At 44.0% G+C, this 16,040-nt stretch overlaps 1 protein-coding gene across 2 annotated transcripts in view; it reads left to right on the top strand.

Moving 5' to 3' along the window:
- ARHGEF4 (Rho guanine nucleotide exchange factor 4) overlaps positions 1-16,040 on the top strand; it is a 228,035-nt gene that overhangs the window by 17,766 nt on the left and 194,229 nt on the right. For both annotated transcript variants that reach the window (XM_027808895.2, XM_027808893.2), the window contains exon 3: positions 12,876-12,956. In XM_027808895.2, the coding sequence (XP_027664696.2) occupies positions 12,876-12,956 (81 nt within the window). The remainder of the gene's footprint in view (positions 1-12,875; positions 12,957-16,040) is intronic.

Here is a 16,040-nt window from a genome sequence, read left to right as displayed (position 1 = left end):
AGTAAACATTGCAGTCCTAGAAGGAAATACTGAATTGAATGTGTTCCTACCTATTGCAGCAGATAAAGTAAGTTAGCATGTTGGGACCAAGCAGCTCACACCAATCGCCAGGAAGACTATCTGATGGAGCATAAACATCTGTTCTCTCTATCTCCTTTTCTTGTTGTTCATACCACTTGTGCTGTGGGATGCAGTAAGTTGTTATGGAAGCAGAGTCATCTCCAGGGTGCAGTGACAGCCAGTGGGTTAAAGAGCAGTGACCTCTTTGTGAAAAATCTCCAAAGAATTGTGAAATGCCTCTTAAGTAGTTTTATGCATTTGGCCAGTGAAATTGAACCACAAAGTACATTCACAATTTTCCTTCTGGATTTTCATTATGTAGATTATGCCTTATAGTTGCATAATGACATTTAAAGTAATAGAACAGAAACATCTCATATAGGTAATGATGTCCTGAATATGTATTATGTTGACTGAGAAGCCTGCATTTGTTTCAAGCATGTTTTTTTCATGGAGAAAGGGTATGTGTTTCTGTCTTGGCAGCAAACTTGGAAGAAGATACACAGAGACTGAGGAAAGACTTTTTGTAAAATCTCATGGCAGTGTGGTCATACAGTCAAAATACCTGTAGGACTGACCTCCACAAGTGGCAGGTGCAAAGCATGAGTTCTCATATTTCCAGTGTAGCAAATGAAATATTCTTTTGAAATTAATGAGTGTAGAATAAAATTCTGAAAGATCAAGAAGACTTTTGGTGACAAAGTTATTCTTGCATTTTTGCAAATCCCTCCCGTAAGGAACATAGATATGCAGTAATGGCTGTGCAGATTCTCAGAGCAACTGTATGTCGTGTGGCTAACAGACTTTTCAGACTACTTTGGTGTGGGTCTGAACCAGTCAGTCTGTTCATATTGGAGATAACTATGGTCATTGAACCCATATGGACCTCATTCTATTAAAAACTCCATAAAAAAAACCTTAATATACACCGTCTGGAGGTAATAAAACTCCAGCACCCAGAATTGTATGGGAGGCCATGCTGACTTTAGTATCAGGTCTGCCAGTTCAGGCACTGCCACGTACTTATCTTTAAAATGACTGGCCAGAGAGTATTTTCAGTAATCCTTGCCCCCAGGCAGCAGGCTATGTGAATGGTTTGTGCAAAAGTCAGCATTTCACATTACAAATGAAATATGTTTCTACTAGATAGAGGTGAGCTCTTACCCTGCATCAGCAAATCCTATCTTCTGGGTTTTTTGTCTTTGCTTAAATACCAGTAAAAAGGCCCACTTAGTATTCTGTCTTGTGTGTTTATTACCTGATTTATGATTATGAAGGTAACAGATCTCTGTTGCCTTCCATGTTGGAGTTGTGCCAAGTATTTCCTCCTGAACTGATGAAGCGTAATGTTGGTTATTCTCTGTTCGCTGTCAGTGCAAGCTCTGAAAGCAAAGATAGAATCAGGATTAATTTGTCTGCAGTTAGAACTTGCTTTCATTCTGGTACTTCAAAAGCTGCTGTAGAAAGAGTGAGTTTGTTAGCCCATGACAGGTGAAATTGTTGCATGCAACAATTACACTTAAGTACTTGCTCTGCAGTCAAGTGAATGAGTTGGTGTCATTTGCCGAATTAATTTAAACACGGCATTGGTATGTAATAGATTCACCATTAGCTTTCTGATAACTGTCAACTTTTAGTGTAAAGAAGCAGTTAGAAGATGACTATGCCCGTTGCAAAGAAGGAAAACAGAATGATAAATAATTTTTCACTTTGCAATTGCTAAAGGTTTTTTATGGTAAAGAGCAAAACCCAAAAGAGCTTGGAGGAGGAGACCTTTTAGGAGAACACATAGTTTGTAGAGAGTCAGGATGGCATTAGCTTTTCCTTTAAATATGCCTATACTTTTCTTGTATAGAACTTTTTTTTTAATAGTACTTATCACCATGGTGTCCGAGTGCCTTCTCCATGAATTCAGTCTTCCAGTATCTTTTGTGATGTAGCAAAAGGAGACTGAGGGGTGGAAACAGTGAATTATTTGCCTAAGATCATTCAGAAAGTCTGAGAGAGAGCAAGGAACTGAATGCAGATAACCTAACACTCATATAATGTCTATCCTTTATTTTAGGAGTGAATGAATCCCCAAAATTGAAAGCAACCCAGAATATTATTTCCTATAACTATTTTCAGTTTAGATTGACTCAAACCCAGGCTTTTCCTTGGCATCCATTCAAGGCAGTAGATATAAGGCAGATGCATTCAACAGTGAGCCCTTTTTTACAGCATGACATTTGAGTTTGCATCACTGTAGCCTTTTTTTTTGGTTGTGGTTTTTTTTTTTTTATAACTGTTTCTGTGCAGTGTCGTCTTTGCCTGCCTGATGCAGGGCATCACCTCCTGTACAAACTGGCTTGTAAACCCTGGGCTCACAGTCAGGAGGACAAGGAGTGAGGCCAAGAGGAGCACAGAGCTCCTTCCTTTACATACTGCTGCTCTGGCTTTCTTCAGTCATTAGTGAAATGTTTTCTCTTGTTGCAGGTTATGCAAACAGTAACCGTCCAGGTTGAACCTGGCCTAGCTCCTTCTGGCTCAGTGTGGGGGTAAAGTGCATTTCAGTATCTCCATTTTATATTAGTGTTGGCATCTCCATTGTGGTTTTGCTAGACACTATATAAAAAGCACTGGCATGCTTGTAAAGATACTTCTTTCATGGTAGGTGCCTGCTTCTGGTGGTGGTTTTCTCACTCCCTGGAGTTTGTAGCAAGGCTCAGTTGTTCAATAGTATGGAGGCCCAATTTGTTCATTTTTCCATCTCAGTGTCCCTCAGTGAGGGCAAAGTGCATGGCTTAAAGACATCCCTTATCCTCTCAGTGCTGTGCTAACTTGGGAGTCCAGTGTCTTTTATTTCTTGTTGCCTGAACTCAATTCCTGTTGTCTTTCAGGTGACAAAATGAACAGGTCCCTGGGGAAGTTGTGCTCCACTATGTTTTCAAATCCAAATTTGTCCGCTAGCTTTGGATTTAGGTTGCAGGGTCCATTGCAAGTCAGGCTGCTGAGTATGATGACTGTACTGTATGTGGATTCTACAATTTCTGACTGTTATCCCAGTGACTCAAGATTATCAGCTTCAGTTTCCCTTTAAAATAAAAATAAAATGGGTCTATGGTTTGCATTCAGGGAAGCAGAAACTGAGGAATGGAAATATCTTGGTTAGGTGAAATTGATGAATAATTTCATATCCACTCTTAGTTTCCACTGGGGACTCAGTGCAGATTCAGGATCATAACTAAGATGCATATTCTGCAGGATATATTGCTTTTTAAGTCAAATACATGGAGCTATTCAACTGTTATTTTCACCAGGTTTTCCTGAAGAAACATTTTATGAGACTTTGGACTGCATAGCATGTATGTGAAAGTATGTGAGGTATTTCAAATTATAATAAGGAAAAACTGAGCTCATCATTATCTGCGAAAGGAGTGTGTTACTGGGAGTCCTAACTATCCCAGAACGGGCAATGAGGGGATGCAATTGTACCCAGTATCAGAGTGAACACTAACTTCTGAAATGGCAAAGGACCATCTTTACAGTCCTAAAGAACTTGAAGAATCACTTTTATAGTAAGTTTTTAGCTTAATTCCTAAGGGAATGAGGCAATTGAGAAATCTATGTCTGTCTCACTGCAAGTACCTTTTGAAAATACTGACAGTTTTTAACCAAATTTAAAAGAGGTAGAAGTATCAAAGCTTCCTGAAATTTTCAAGACCACTGGCACTTGAGTAAAGGAGGAATGTCCAAATTAGTGCTTTTACTGAGGGAACTCTTCTAATGTGTGCTTTTACTGGCAAGCCCCACCCGGCCAGTCAGCATTTATGTATTGATAGGGCAATGTGTGAGGAGCTGGTGGGAACAGAGCTAATGCGGTGAGTGGAGAGGGTATATTAGAGGACAAAAATCTGTAGGAAACCAGGCTTCATCAGTTCTGCCTCTTGGGGAACAAGCTGTTGTTTAGCAGAGCACAGGGATGCTGCATAGATGCAAAACCTCTGTTACAATTTAGCTTCTGTCTTTTAGTAACAGAGTATAATGTGGAAAGACTCCTTCAACATTTGGACAGTAGAGCTGAACAAAAAAAGAGACCATTATATGCAATATCTGTCAAGACTGGAGAATAGTCTGCTAGCCTGCCAAATGCAAATGAGGATTATTCATTCATTTAGTCCAAAAGAGAAAATGATATAATTTCTTTGGTTCAATTGGTTTACTGTGACAAATAAACAAGAAGGAGAGGACTCCAATATGGCAAATGTTCAACCTCACATAGCTTTAAAGACTGTGGAAATTATTCTGCTCTGAGCATAAGCCTTATTTTACATTCTTCGCCCAAACATAGTCCCTAGATCTTCAAAGTGATTTATATGCTCCCCCCCCCCCCCATGTAGAGAATCTTGTAGAGGAATTGAGACCCAAGTCTTGTTTATTTGCCTTGGACTTTTAGGGCAATGACACATTCATCTTGGTTGGATGTGGGCTGTTCTGAACCAGCCTGAGCTACTCATTTTACTAGGTGCTGTACCAAGCTTAGTCAAAACACTAATGCAATTTTGTACATCTGTCATGAGTAGAGACATTTTAGCTAATTGCAAAATTCTGGTCTGCTTCATGGGTGGGAGTGAAGGGACATGGGGGGGATGTGAAGCTGAAAAGTGCTGGCTGGTTTTCAGCATACAAGTCCCAGGCATTTTGCAGAAGGAGGCCACAAAGGAAGAATTCAGCTGCTCCTCTGCACTTCAGCTGAGTTTGAGACTCACTGGAGGAGTTGTTAGGGCTCTGGGGAAAAAATGTGCAAGCCAGAGGGGAAGCAGGCATACCTGTGTGGTTGGTGCTAAGGTCAGCCCTAACTGTCAGTGATGGACATGGTATGAAACAGTTGGAGCCTCTGAGCACCTTGGAAGTGGCAGGTTGGATGCTGTTGTGGGGCACTCTCCTGGCAGTTCTCTGTTGACAAGAGATGGCAGTCCCCTCTCACTGTGGGGACAGAGCAGCAAGCTGAAAGCTGCATGCACACCTACCGCTGTGCTAGGAAATGGTCAGCAAGGTGATGGGTCAGATTCAGCCTACAGGTCAACAGACTGCTACAAAGGCAGAATGTTACAGGAGTGACCTTCCTGCACAAGCTGAAGCTTTCTTGGCAAAGTAGCTGTGATTCCTGGCAAAGCCTCACTTCAGCAGCAGCACCACATTAGGGTTGGTGGCTCGGCACGAAAACTGCTTGTGCATCATATAGAGATCTCAGATCTTCAGTACCTATAGCTTCAAGCAGATCTCATTGTTACCCTTCCACTGCAAGTCTTCGTGGCTTAGTTTAGTGAAATACAAAATGAGAAGGTTGCAAACCTTATCTCCTAAGAATGTTTTTCAGAAAGGTAATAGACTCAATGGGGTCATTTCAGGAGCCTGATTTGCAGGGACTCTTGATTCTTGAGAAAGGTTCATCTTTCTCTCCCCACGCCAGTGACACTGGCGAGTCACTGCCATTCTGCAGCCCCAGCTCAGTTCCAAGCTGTATTTGCTTACTAGAGTTTGAAGAGTGGGGGGTGTGGGGCGGGAGGCGGTGGCCCGCAGCGGGGTCCCCGGGCTGGGTGGCGCGGTGGCAGCTTGCCCTCTGCTGGCTGCCGGCACCGGGGCGGCCCGGCGCGGAGGGAATCGCTTCGGCGGTACAGCCAGTGGCTTCCAGGGCTGAATTCGTGACCTGGATAGTTCTGCTGGAATATAAACTGATTACATCCAAACGGGTGTCGACATAAAAGCGATTTCTTTAAAATGACTGCCATAGGGAGTGGAATTATCTGTCTACAAACCAGCATGAGTAGCACAATTGTCCTCAGACTTGAACTTGAACCATCAGGTGTCAGGCTAGTTCTGTCTCAAGGGTTTTCAATGCTGGGTTATACCTGTTACCTTCCTCCCAATAAGCTCCCTTTCTCTGCCCCACCATACACACGAGACTGAGGGACAGATGCTCCCAGTGAAGTCCACAGTACCTTCATATTCCCCTGGAGAGAAAAAGTAAAGGGATAGAAGGGTAAGTCAAGAATAGCCAGAGCTGCTTCATGTACACTGAAGTGTGTTGCTCTCTTCTACGAGAAGTTAGAACACACACGTGCTGTGTTGTCTTCCCCTTTGCCAGCTGCAGGGAAGGTGAACAAGGGTGGCATGGTCCCTCCCAGAGCTCTGCTGTGCGCTGAGGGTTATCTACACCTTGTGCTTCCATACTCAAGCCTGTCCACTGTACAGCTTCTCTGTCCTCATGAACTGGTTCTTCAGCCACCCTGGGTTTGTTTTGCCATGTCCTTCTGTCAGAAATAAAAGCTGTTTCCATAACCCTTATATTTCATGTTTTGATGTTAATCCTGACATTCTTTACTCAAATCCAAATAATATGCGTTGCCTTTACAGTTCTAAAGGGATAATACTTATCTTGGATCCTAAATGCTTAATTGCATCTGATTAAACAAAGCCTTCTTAAAATAGACCCCAAAAGGGAAAGATCCAATTGTTGGCCTGTTAAATACCAAAATAAAACAAAACCCTGAGGAAATGAAGGGGTAGCAGTCAGTGGTGTTACAGTTGCTTAGGGACTGACAGTAAGAAAAGTGGCATCTGTCCAGAAGAGGCCCACAGCAAAGAGGGGCAACCTCCGTCTCACATGGAGAATGGGATAAGGCAGTGCAGAAACTGATTTATATTCGCAAGTGAAATTTATGAGAGAAATGTATATATATTTTATAGTTTGAAGACTATTCATAAAATCATATGAAAGAAAGTAACTATGATGATGAGAAACAACTTGAAACACCACTGTATTTTTTAATTTAGCTCCCTGAAGACTACAGGTCTTTGTGTTTGAGTGCATGAGCTACTGTTTGGCACATTTCCTGAACCACTTTGTCTATTCACTTCTTGCTAATGTGAGAGTGCCCAGACTCCCTGGAAAGAGGGCTTTGTTGGAAACCTTTCATTATCAAGGATTAGCTGTTTGGTAAACCTGTGTCCCCTTTAACAGTCTGACGGGAAGTACTGGCTAATGAAGGGCTCATTGTGGTGGTGCTGTGAGTGTGGGACTTGAGTCCATTTTATTGCTGAAACTGCAAGCCAGTGTCCTTTGTGCTTGTGAGGACTGAAGGGAAACTGAGTCATGCCCTTTGGTTCTGCTGAAAACGTGGTGAAAAATATGCTTTCCTTTCTCAGTACTGTTGCCGTGTTTGTTGTCTAAAGGCTCTATGTAGCAGGGAATTTTGTTGCTATATTACAGAATTATGTGTGTAGATTTAAAAATTGTTGTGTCATTGCCCAGGGACAGCTTACTTGAAACATTTTCATATAATACAGCATGAAAAACTGAAATAATACAAACCATTAAATGTCTTTATCACTTCATAATGTAGTTGTAAAATTCTTGACATAACCAAATGTGAGCATCCTCATCCCACCTCTAGTCAGAAGGCATGGCAGACAAGTACAGGATATGCTTTACTGATAAACTTCCATGTGTGTTTGAAATCTCAAGAGAGATTTACTAAAATCCTTTACGAAAGTAATGTACTAGGAATCCATTCTCAGTGAAACATATTCCAGTACAACTTATATCATGAAGAAATACTGCTGAAAATCATCGGTCTGTGATGTCCAACAGGATTCTTTTATCTCTACAATAAATCTCTCTCATTGAAGCTCCCAAGCCCCTCACAACTCCAGGGATGGTTAGTGCCTCCAAATGCAGGGAAGCAAAGAAAGACAGCCCTGTAAAACCATTGGGAAGGAAAACAAATCCCTACCCACGCCCCCAGCCAGGCTTCGTGTGTTTGGGAAGGGTGTGTGTGGAAGGATCCAGGGAACTGTTAAAGATCCAGAGGCTCTTAAGCACCAACACTTTTTGGCGGAGGTGCCAGCCGGTTTAGTGTGAAACTGCTCATATTAAAATCAGAGGACAGGTCAAGCACATGGTTTGGATTTTGCTTTCCCCCTCCATTACAGCTAATTAGGCCAAGTGCAGAGAGTGTCCCTATTGATCCTGAACACATGTGACACAAGCGGTTCCTAGCAAGAGGAATCGGCTCTGGGAGAGTGTTATTAACTCCGTCTGGGCAGGAAGGGCAATCAGGTAGCCCAGGGATGTGTGTGTGTGTGACTGGGGGAGTCAAGGAAGAGATTATGCTTTAATGAAGGTTTTGAACTCATTATCTGGCCTGCATTCAAAGGCTGCAAGAACTCTAATCATGTACATAAATGCGTGTGGTAGGAAGTGACTGGAGAGTGGCCAGGAATACAGAGATTACTGCAACCCATATCTTGCACTCCCTCTCCCGCTGCCCAAGTGCTGCCTGACCTCTCAGCTTCATGCGGTTCTGCCTGTCTGGTTGTATGGGACTGTGGGAACACATGGGGACTCTGTTACTTTTTGACTTGTGATCCTACAGTAGTTTTTCACCGTAAGCTTTTTATATCTATATGCTAAAGTGGCTCCATACCATTCATAAAAGGAGGAGATGCAATGCTACTTTTATATCTTTTTGGTGTAGATATGTAAGTGGGTGTAGGACACTATTCCCAGAACAGTTCAGGGCTTTGTGCTGGTGAAGGGGGACATGGCACCACCAGGACCCAGGACAGGAGCTGTGGTGCTGCTGGTGACTGGTGGCACCAGTGCAAACCAGGCTCTCTGTCTCAAAAACTAAACACTCACCTGCCTCTTTATTCTGGCAGTCCTTCTGTCCCCCAGTAACCATGTACAATGTAACTCCTCATTTCTAAAATGCACGTAAGGTGGAAGGCATACCGTATTTCTCAAACAGCCTGTGGCTTGGCTAAGCAGGAAGAAGACTGCATGTGGGATCATTTTGACAGGCACAGATCTCATGCTGTGGATGAAAGTCTGGCCCAAGCCTCTTCCCTTGCTGCTGCAAAGTCAATGGGGCCACAGGCACTAAAACCTGGTCCAGGTCTCAGCCCTAGCGGTTTCTCCAGGAGCACAGCACCTCTGGCACTGTGGTAGGACATTAAGGTGACAGCTCCTTACTGAGAACCCCAAGACATGCCGGCACCCAGAGGCTTAGATGCTCTCCCACCTACAACCATTAAAGAACCAAGACCGAAGCCACACGCCGAGACAGGCCATCAGAAAATGACACATTTTTTCCCTCTGTTTTGCAGCAGCAAAAGGAAGGTACCTAATTCCCACCAGCCTCTTGGGTGCTTCTCTAGAGGGGGAGCGCGTGCACGGTGTGGGCCTCTAGGGACGTAGGTGAGCAGGGCTGACTCTGCCAAAGGGCTGCTCTGCCTGGGTGCGCCCTGGGAGGGTGCTGGTTCCATTGGGATGTGGTGCTGGGCAGCCTGCTCCAGCCAGCCCTGCTTGGAGCAGGGGGCAAGACTCAAGGACCCCTTCCCACTGCAGTGACTCTGTGATTCCTCCTGTCATGCTGAGTGCCACTTGAGCCGTACCCTGGCTGCTGGTTTTTTTCCTCTCTCTCGCTTGGACTTAGCTTTTTTTGTTTGTTTGTTTTGTTTTCTCTCTCCAGTTTCTATTGGAGCAAAAATTTGTAGAACCATAAAATGCAGGGATGGAAAATGACCTTTTGCCCCATCCAGCCCAGCTCCTCTGCCAGTGCCAAGCCATTCCCTTCAAAAATCCCAAGTGACTTGTCTAGACCATGCACGAACCACTCCAGCAATGGTGATTCTGCTACTGCCTAAAGATTATTCCATGGTCTAATTGACCTTATGGCTTGGAAATTTTTCCTGATGTCTCACCTCAAGCGTTTCTGTGCTAAGTTTGAACCTATTGCTTGGTTACCACTCTCGCTTTATTCTGAACACAGATCCCTTTGCCTTGTGTGGCTGTGCCTCTTGCCTGCAGACCTGGCATCCCCCTGGGCAGGGTTTCCATCCTGATTTTTGTCAATTTATCTGCTCTGGATTGAGCTTCTGTGCTCTTCCTGAGACATGACCCCACAACCATCATCTGTGTGGAGAGGATGGTGATGGGCTGGTGAGTGACTCAAGCTTGGAGCACCAAGCATGGAGCTGCCCGATTAGAGATTTCATTGGTTTCTGTGAAGATGAAATAGTACCAGCATGTAGCCAAACTCAGAGACAAGGCAGTAAGAAGAATTAATCGTAAGTATTATAGTATTTGTTATAATAGAATAATTGCAACTAGAGAGCCCCTTTCTGATTAACATGGAGACCTTTAAAGCTTTGTAGACATGATTCTGATCAAAGTTTGAGAAGTCTTACACATAAATAGAGCAAGTGCTGTATACCCACTTGTCAGAAACTAGGCGACCACATAAAAAGAGGTGCTATGCTAAAGGAATGTCAACCACTCTAGCTTGGCCTAGCAAAGCTCTCCTGCCCCTGGGCAGGGGGCGTTTTCTTAGGGTTTGTTCCTCCTAATTTGGTCCCTTCTGGCTTAACTCACAAATGGCCCACCCATAACTACTTTCCGGTGAAATGAAGCAGAAATGTGGAAGCCACCTGTGGCCTTCACCTGGCCTGTGCACAGCACCATTGCTTTCCTGCCTGGAGCTGTTCTGCAGAACGTTCTTCCACCAGAGGGCAGCTGGTAAAAGGAATGTGATGGGCTTGCCTGGCTCGAGATGAGACAGCAGCTAATTTGATGCTAATTATTATGGTTGTAATTTCCTCCCCAGCCAGATACAATCCCCTTCAGCCATCTCCAATGGTATTATGCTTAGGGAACGCTTCCCACAATAAAAGCACAGGCTTGTTCTTTCCCAGTTACCCACAAGATCCATCCTCAGCTGTAATCTGAGCTAGACACGGTACAATTAGTTATTTGTGTTTCTGAATTAGCAAAAGACTAAGCTTTAACAATCCAATAACGTATCAAAGATGTGTTTGCAATCAGTTTATCCCAGAGCTCCATTTGTTGCCAATCTGGCGCACACTGCAGTCTAAGGTGGAAGGAGCAGAGGAGGTGGGCAGCTATTTACAGACAGCTCAGCACTGCGTCTCCTCGCTTTATGAATGGTATGGAGCTATTTAGATATAAAAAGCCTATGGTGAAAAATTGTTGTAGGATCACAACAAATAAGTATCAGCTGCTTCCTGGGTGTAGTTGTACATGAAGAATACAGGGAATGAGGAAAACCTGCTTGTACTAAATACTTATTTTGCCTTTCCTTGTGATAGGAGTGCAATAGGAAATCAGCTACCAGACTTGGGATCCACCTGTGCTAGCATATCCCACACTCCCTGTCACTGTGATTTGAGCTTTTACTGCTACAAGTTTCAGATAATCACTGAAGACTGAGAAGAGATTCAGTGTTCTTCAAATAGAGACAAGTAGCAGCTCTGACCACCCTGTAATGACTAAGCTCAGTCTTAATTGTGTTTCCTGGTTTTCATCTTTACTCTTTCAGTTTCTTTCACTTCCTTTCCCTTTTATGTATGCTGTTACTTTCTCTGGGGAGATAGATTTGCTCCTCTATCTCATGTTGAGGCTGAATTTGGCTAAAGTCAGTGAGGTCTCTACTGCGCTAACAGCAATTCATCCTGCAGAAATAAATGGGACTTTAGAGAAGTTGGAGCTTGATGATGCTTGCAATTAAAATATTATTTTAAGGTCTTTATGTTTGATGTTGTAAACAATCATACTGCACAAACAAATCAAGGGAGACATCTACACAGTACAAGCCTGGAGGATGGGAACACAAATGTATGACCTTCACCCTCATTCAGATGCTCATAGAAGTAATTTTCCATGATAGACCAGACACTGAGACTTTCTTCTTTGGTCAGATGATAAAGAAACTTCACCCACTGAATTCATCTCTCACAAAGATAGCAAAACCTAACTTATGACCAGTTCCTCTAGAGATGTCACTCATGGTAAACCTGAATGTTTGTAATTATTTCCAAAGTTTTAAGACTTTGCATTGAAGTGAGAAGGGGTATGTACTCTTAGATCTGAAGGCATTCTGCCACTTGTTGCCTTCTTTTCAAATTTTGAGTGGGAACTTCACATTTACATACTCCTGATGCCCTTTGGTTTGCGTGGTTTGGTGTCTGATGATTAGGAGACAGTGGGCAGCACTGACTGACTACAGTTCAGCTATTACAGATCTCCATCTGACTACAGGTAGAGGACAGATGGGATATAGGAAGGGTGGAGGGATAAGAAAGTAAGAGGAGGACTAGTTAACCTCTAAGGCATGCAAAAGAGTACATGCACCAGTGAAGAAGTGAGTTTCTGTGACTTGCCAGAGCTATAAACAGCAGAAACTTCTCTTCTCCTGGAAATCCACAGTGGTACCCAGATGAAGCCACAGCTTATGCAATGGCTGGCTGTGGCAAGGGAGCATGGGCTGCGTTGTTCTTCCTTACCAGCACGCCCTCAGTTCTCCCTAGCACACAAGGCTATAAACTCATTTCGGTGCCTAATGCAGTTGCTTCTTCCCTCTTCTTTGTACCCTGAACAATAGTGATGAAGCCAAGTATTAAGTGAGTATTATCCGTTCCTGTGTTGAGTGAAGCATGGAACTTGTGAAAAGCCCTTTATGTTATATAATTAAAGACTGTACTTGAATACATAAGGGAACTGCTTTATTGTCACACAAATAATCTTAATTCTGGTGATTCTTAATGTTTGAGAGCTTGACTTTGTAACTGCAGAGATGTTCCTTTAACCCTGTTTTGTACACATAGTTTTTATGTAACTCAAGAAAGCTTTTTTTGTTTTCCCGTGGGTGGGCAAACTGAAAGCAATAGTACTGGTGACTCCTTGTTCCCTAAAGGTCAAATATATATATATATATCTGTATTTTTTATTTTTTTTCCTTCCTTCCTCTGCACAGGAGTGCCAACGAAGTGCTGTAAGAAGGGCTACTGAAGCAACAGAAATAAGTAGTTCTGGGAAGAGGCAGCTCCACATCCAGGTATAGAGTCACTTCTATTATTTGGGGTTGGGAACATGCTGTCATTCATGGTATAGTCAGAGGGGCTCTTTGTATCTGCAGGGACTGGAACTATCATCTGTGTTCTACCAATTTAAAACAAAGTCTGGCTTCTTTACGTAGGAATATTTGAGCATCACAAGAAAACATTCAGAAAAAGTCTATTTCAACATGGTCTATAATGGGGGTCAGCTTGTAGTTCTTACAGTTGTCTTTAAAGAAATTTCAGGAACATCCTTTAATGGAAAGCTAATTTTATAGCATAATCTTCTACCAAACTCTGACAATACCAAGTATACAATTCTAAGTTCACTCGTTTTTCTTATGTATTATGATATTGAATTATGAAAGGGTTTTAATTATATGTCAGTATAACAAATGTCATATACAGTATAACAGAGTGTAATTTAATGACTCATCTGAAGACAACACAACCTAAAGCTGTTCAGCCCTTCCTAGAATTCTGTCCCATGTATGTACAATAGCTACAGCTCAAAAGCTCATAGCGGTAGTATAAATTTTTTTTTGCAGGATTATGAGCTATGGGGAATTAGTTATTGTTTGATTCTGTCAAGTAATATGAGTTTTCAGAACTCAATCCTGTTTTCATATTAAATGGAGTTTATCTTGAATGTCAGTGTTTCAGACCTTGTACCTGGAGCCCTGTTTGATGCTGGTTTTACCAGTTCAGTTCATTAATTTTCCTGGTATTATGTAGAACTGTTTTATGAAGGTTAATAATGCTCTCAGAGCCCTCAGACCTTTCTATATAATTTGTGTGCCTCTACCGTCACAGGATCTGAGTGTTGTATTCTTTGTGTTTGCTGTTGCATTACGGCAATTCAGGGAGGCACAGTGATCCCTGGAGAAAAGCTGAGGAGTTAGGAGTGTGGATGTCAAGTGCTATATGCAGAGCAGTCTTAGGAATAAATACCCAAGTCCAAGATATAAATCCTCAGAACTTCTGCTCATTTACCGTGCAGCTGGGGTTGCTTGGTTAGTTCCTTCGTTCCTCAGTATATAGTGGAATTTGTAAATTAGACCTTTTTCTGTTCATCTTACCTGAGGTGCTTTGTCTTGCCGATATTTTTATAGATTTGGGCTTTGCATACAGTGAAAGACCCGTCAGGTGATGGTGGTTTCACTTTCTGTACAATAGCTCCATAGTTAGAACACCCAGTCAGGACCCAGGACACCTCTCATTTCTTTCCTCCACATGAGGCTTAAACCCCATGATTCCAATTTTTGGAAGAGTTTTCTTACTCCTCATAGCTTATGTGTTGAGCTGTTTGGTGGTAGGAGGGTTCTTGTGCCTTCCCATTGAAACTGTTCTACTCTACATGGTACAATAAAGGATCAGCTGAAATTAGAAAGATCAAGAGAGAACATTACTCTTCAGGTCTTAAGACTGTGGAGGTGGAAGGGAGGTGCAACAGCTGTGATATGACTTATATGCTCTGCCTTTTCACATAATTGCTTTACTTAAACTTTTGGTCTAGCGTCTCCCATTTTTCTGCTGCTTTGTTTCTTATTTATTACATCTCCATTCTTCCCAAAATTACAAAGTACCTCAGTTCCCATATCTGTATCTTTCCTGCTTCCTCTAATCTGGCTTTTGTCGGTCTGCTGCCAAAAGGGTAGCATATAAACTGGAGCAAAGCTTCCTGGATATAAGAGACCTACAAGAACATCTTAGGTATTATCCTTCCAACTTGAAATAATGAACGTTACAGCAAACAAAATGCAATGAAAGTGGCAGTGCAAGTGGGACCATAAAAGCATCTGGCCAGTGAAGCTTCTTTCTGCCAGGTTGCCTTCCTTCCCAAGCTTGCCCATGGAGGAGTTCACTGTACACCTTCTGTAAAACACTTCTGATGGGTAAAAAGCTGGCTGGATGGCTGAGCCTGAAGAGTGGTAGTAAATGGAGTTACATCTAGCTGGTGGCCAGTCACACATGGTGTTCCCCAGGGCTCAGTGCCGGGGCAAGTTCTTTTTAATATCTTTATTTACAATCTGGACAAGGGAATCGAGTGCACCCTCAGGAATTTTGCAGATGACACCAAGCTGGGGGAGAGTGTTGATCTGCTGGGGGGCGGGGAGCTGGGCAGGCCGGGCCGAGGGGCCAAGGCCAGCGGGTGAGGGTCGGCAGGGCTCAGCGCCAGGCCCTGCCCGTGGGGCACAGCAGCCCCCGGCAGCGCTACAGGCTGGGGCAGGGGGCTGGGAAGGGCCCGGCGGGACAGGGCCTGGGGGGGCTGGCTGGGCCGGCTGGGCCGGAGCCCCCCGTGTGCCCAGGTGGCCAAGGCGGCCAGCAGTGGCCTGGCTCGTGTCCCAGGCAGTGTGGCCAGCAGGGCCGGGGCAGTGCCCGTCCCCCTGCGCTCGGCACCGGTGCGGCCGCCCCTGACTCCTGGGCTCAGAGGACTCAGGGCCAGAGGGACATGGAGGGGCTGGAGCGTGTCCGGAGACGGGAACGGGGCTGGGGAAGGGTCCAGAGCACAAGTGCTGTGAGGGGCGGCTGAGGGAGCTGGGGGGGATCAGCCTGGGGAGGGGGAGGCTCAGGGGGGCCCGTATGGCTCCCTATGGCTGCCTGACAGGGGCTGCAGGCGGGGGGGGGGGGGGGGGGGTTGGGCTCTGCTCCCAGGGAACAAGTGACAGGACAAGAGGAAACAGCCTCAGGTTGTGCCAAGGGAGGTTTAATTTGGATATTGGGAAAACTTTCTTCACTGAAAGGATGGTCAGGCATTGGAACAGGCTTCCTAGGAAAACGGTGGAATTGCCATCCCTAGAGGTGTTAAAAAGTGTGTAGGTGCATTAGGGACATGGTTTAGTGATGGACTTGGCAGTGCTGGGTTAATGATTGGACTTGTTGATCTCAAAGATCTTTTCCAACCTAAATGATTCTATAATTCTATGATTCACTTGTTACAAGTGTTTCTTCTCCAGCTAGAACTGACTCATAAGGCAAATTGCAGTGTTGGGGGACAACAAGTCAAAGGAATGTATCTGTACTCGTGTGTGGTTCTGTGTGGGATTCATCGGGGGAGGCTTAAGTTGAGAAGAAGCCAAATT

The sequence above is a fragment of the Falco cherrug genome, chromosome 11 (assembly GCF_023634085.1).
Source record: "Falco cherrug isolate bFalChe1 chromosome 11, bFalChe1.pri, whole genome shotgun sequence".
In the NCBI taxonomy this organism is placed as follows: domain Eukaryota; kingdom Metazoa; phylum Chordata; class Aves; order Falconiformes; family Falconidae; genus Falco; species Falco cherrug.
The sequence above is the reverse complement of the archived record's forward strand: the minus strand, read 5'-3'. Positions and strand labels throughout refer to the sequence as shown.